General features: G+C 56.4%; 1 protein-coding gene across 3 annotated transcripts in view; it reads right to left on the reverse strand.

Moving 5' to 3' along the window:
- Positions 1-2,085, reverse strand: part of Ly6k (lymphocyte antigen 6 family member K) — a 10,633-nt gene extending 8,548 nt beyond the window's left edge. For 2 of the 3 annotated variants that reach the window (XM_010639229.1, XM_010639232.1), the window contains exon 1: positions 1,934-2,085. In XM_010639229.1, coding sequence (XP_010637531.1) covers positions 1,934-1,951 — 18 coding nt within the window. In that variant the 5' untranslated portion in view covers positions 1,952-2,085. The remainder of the gene's footprint in view (positions 1-1,933) is intronic. The other variant, XM_010639230.2, reaches the window with a different exon arrangement.
- Between the last annotated feature and the right edge of the window lie 708 nt (positions 2,086-2,793).

Raw genomic sequence — 2,793 nt, forward strand, 5'->3', positions numbered from 1 at the left:
GGGTGGCTCCAGTCAGTTGGAGGCAGCACCTCTCCTGCAGTGCTCACAGAAGCAGCACAGGACACAGTATCTGAGCTGTGCAGCAGGAAGCCACACCCCAGGGATGGGGTAAAATCAGTCCCCCTCCCATCCACTGGACCCCAGGTGACAGGAGTGCAGCTGCCTGGAGGCCAGCTAGGATTCACAGAGCTTTCAGCAGAGGTTTTCCAGTCTAGGGAGGACAATAGGAAATCAGCAGCGGGTCACAGGATGACAGGCAGAGGCAGGCAGGGCAGGCTCACACCTGTAGGAATCCTTCCCACTTGAATTCCAGAGCCCCACTGCCCAGCATCCTGGTCACATCGCCTGACTCCTAACACTGGACTCTCTTCTTCCTGCCTATAACAGTAGCTCCCCGGCCAGCTAGGGTGCAGAACACAGGCACCACACTCACCTTTCTGCACACACATAGAAATACAAGGTATTCTGAACCCTCCTCCCCTGCAGACTCCCCTGCTCCCTCCAGACAAAGGGCAGATTCCTATCAACTGATTTCCAGTTGTGTTTTGGGGCTGACAGGAAACCCTGCAGAGCTGGATGAGGCAGAGCAGAAGCCAAGCTGGAAAGTGCACAGCAGGGCTACCACACAGGGCTTCCTGTGCTAATGGCCAGAGCTGAGAGGTGTAGGAATCCATAGCGGAGCAGTCCTAGGAGACCAAGCCACACCAAGCTGGTGGGATTTTCTCCCAAAGCATAGATCCTGCAAAACCTAGTGTCAGAGAGCAGAAGCAGCTGGAAATGAGGCCATCGGCATCCAGACACAGGCCAAGCTGTCTTGCGTGGATCTCATCTCCAAGTGGAGGAGCCCAGACAGGGAGGTTCCTGAGAGCTGCTGCCTGCTCCAGAGCGGTCTCTACAGCCACTCGTGACTATGATCCTGAACCCAAGCAGAAGAAGCACTTGCAAGGGACCGCGAGTCCCCTCGTAATGGGACGGATGGCACAAGCCTAAGGAGCAGAGGGACCTTGGCTCTGAACAGACTGAAGCCCTGTGGCCAAGTAAGGATGACAGATACAGAAGTGAGCTATCACAGGGACAAAGAATGAACCCACCAGGAGCAAAATTGCAGCTGAAGGGCCAGAGGTAGAGCAGTAAGCTATGTGGGTAGAGTCAGCTCTACATTTGACCACTCAGGCTAGACAAGTCAGAGGAAACCAAGGTCCCCGCACTTCTCCATCAGAATCAGCAGGTTGTGGCATGACAGGACTGAGGCTGGGACTGGCAAGGAGATAAACCAGGGCCAAGTGGGGGAAGCAGGGCCTCTGCTCTGTGGTCCAAGGAGGGGAACCCTGCCGAGGGGTGCCTACTCAGTCCCGTCTTCCAGTCACCAGGCTGGCATGACAGGGGACCCCAGGTGAGCACACTCAGGATTGCAGCTCTCCCCCTGAGAATTGCTGGGGCTGTGAGGGAAGAACCTGGTGGGGGGAGGCAAAGTGGCCCCCAGTACAGGGCAGCCCCCGGGAGCCAAGGCTCCAGAGGAAGGAGGTTGTGCTCTCTTATGGCTGGCCTGCCCATCAGCCAGTAGCCTAGGGGGACAGGAGGTCAAGGTGAGGTCAGAGAACTTCTCCCAAAGCAGGGAAAGGTCAGAATGCCCAGAGCAGAGATCACGTGCTTACCCCCGCTTTCAGGGAAAGCAGCTTGACTAGCTGCACATGGCTCACAGAATTCCAGGAATTGAGAGAAAGCGAGGGAGGGGAATGCTGGAGAACTAACAACACACTTTGAACAAGATGAGGGGCCTTGGGATTCCCTGCCCACTCAGCCACGCCCTTCTCTAGGAGGGGCTAAAGGCCTGGGCGGGATTTCAAAGTCTAGCCGCTGGGTCCGTGAGTTTAACGGAGGCGTAGGGGGAAGGGGAGGAGCTTCTTCAAGACAAGCCGCTAAAAAGTATCACCTTTGATGTTACCTGCATTGGATCTGCCTTCTAGAACTTTGTCTCCTCTGAGCCTGTGGCGACCACGGCTTCGGGGAGGATCTCTGGTGAGCAGCGGCCCCAGAGTCTGAAAAGGAGAAGAGCGACCCCTGTGGGAAGGTTCTAGAAGTGGTGGCGGATGACTCCCGCGGGAGTTTTCGAGAACTGGGAAGTCCCGTTTGAGGTGTGAGGACTCCTGGGGGAAGTTCCGCATCGTCCCTCAGAAAATTCCAGAAGGGCTAATGGCCACTTCTGTTGGAAAGTTCCGTACGGTGGGAAGCGGAGATCCCTGTGGAAAATTTGGAAAGGGTGGGTGGGTATTCCACAGGAAGGTTTGGAAAAGGAGTACAGATGATGTGGCCCTACTAGCCCCCTGAGGCCAGAACAGGTCTGCCGGCTCTGCACAGCAGTGCGCTCTGGGCTATGCAGCACGTCCAAGCTGCGGCCGGTTCCGAGTTGTTCGTTGTGGAGCCTCCTATTTCTGGGGTTTCTGTTTTGGTCCTGGAGACCCGTCATCATGTAGACTTTCTTCTGTCTGTGAACTCTGAGTCCTGTAGACCCCCCTCATCACCAGACACCCCCTAGTGCTATAGACTCCTGCCCCCAAGCTGTAGACCATCTCTCCTCCCAGAGGCCCTGTTCAATCCTGGAGACTCCTCGTCCCAAATCCTCCCTCCTCCCTGAGACCCCCCAACCCCAAAGTTTCCCCTTGTCCCTGGTCCTTCAGCCTCCCACCTTAACCCTCTGCCCGCATTTCAGGCCTCTGTCCTGGAATTCCATCCCCTTAGGGCTCAGTGACACCCCTGCTCCCCATCCTCCAGACTGCCTCAAGCACACACATT

Source organism: Fukomys damarensis, unplaced genomic scaffold, assembly GCF_012274545.1.
Source record: "Fukomys damarensis isolate Sample0158 unplaced genomic scaffold, DMR_v1.0_HiC HiC_scaffold_5, whole genome shotgun sequence".
Lineage (NCBI taxonomy): Eukaryota > Metazoa > Chordata > Mammalia > Rodentia > Bathyergidae > Fukomys > Fukomys damarensis.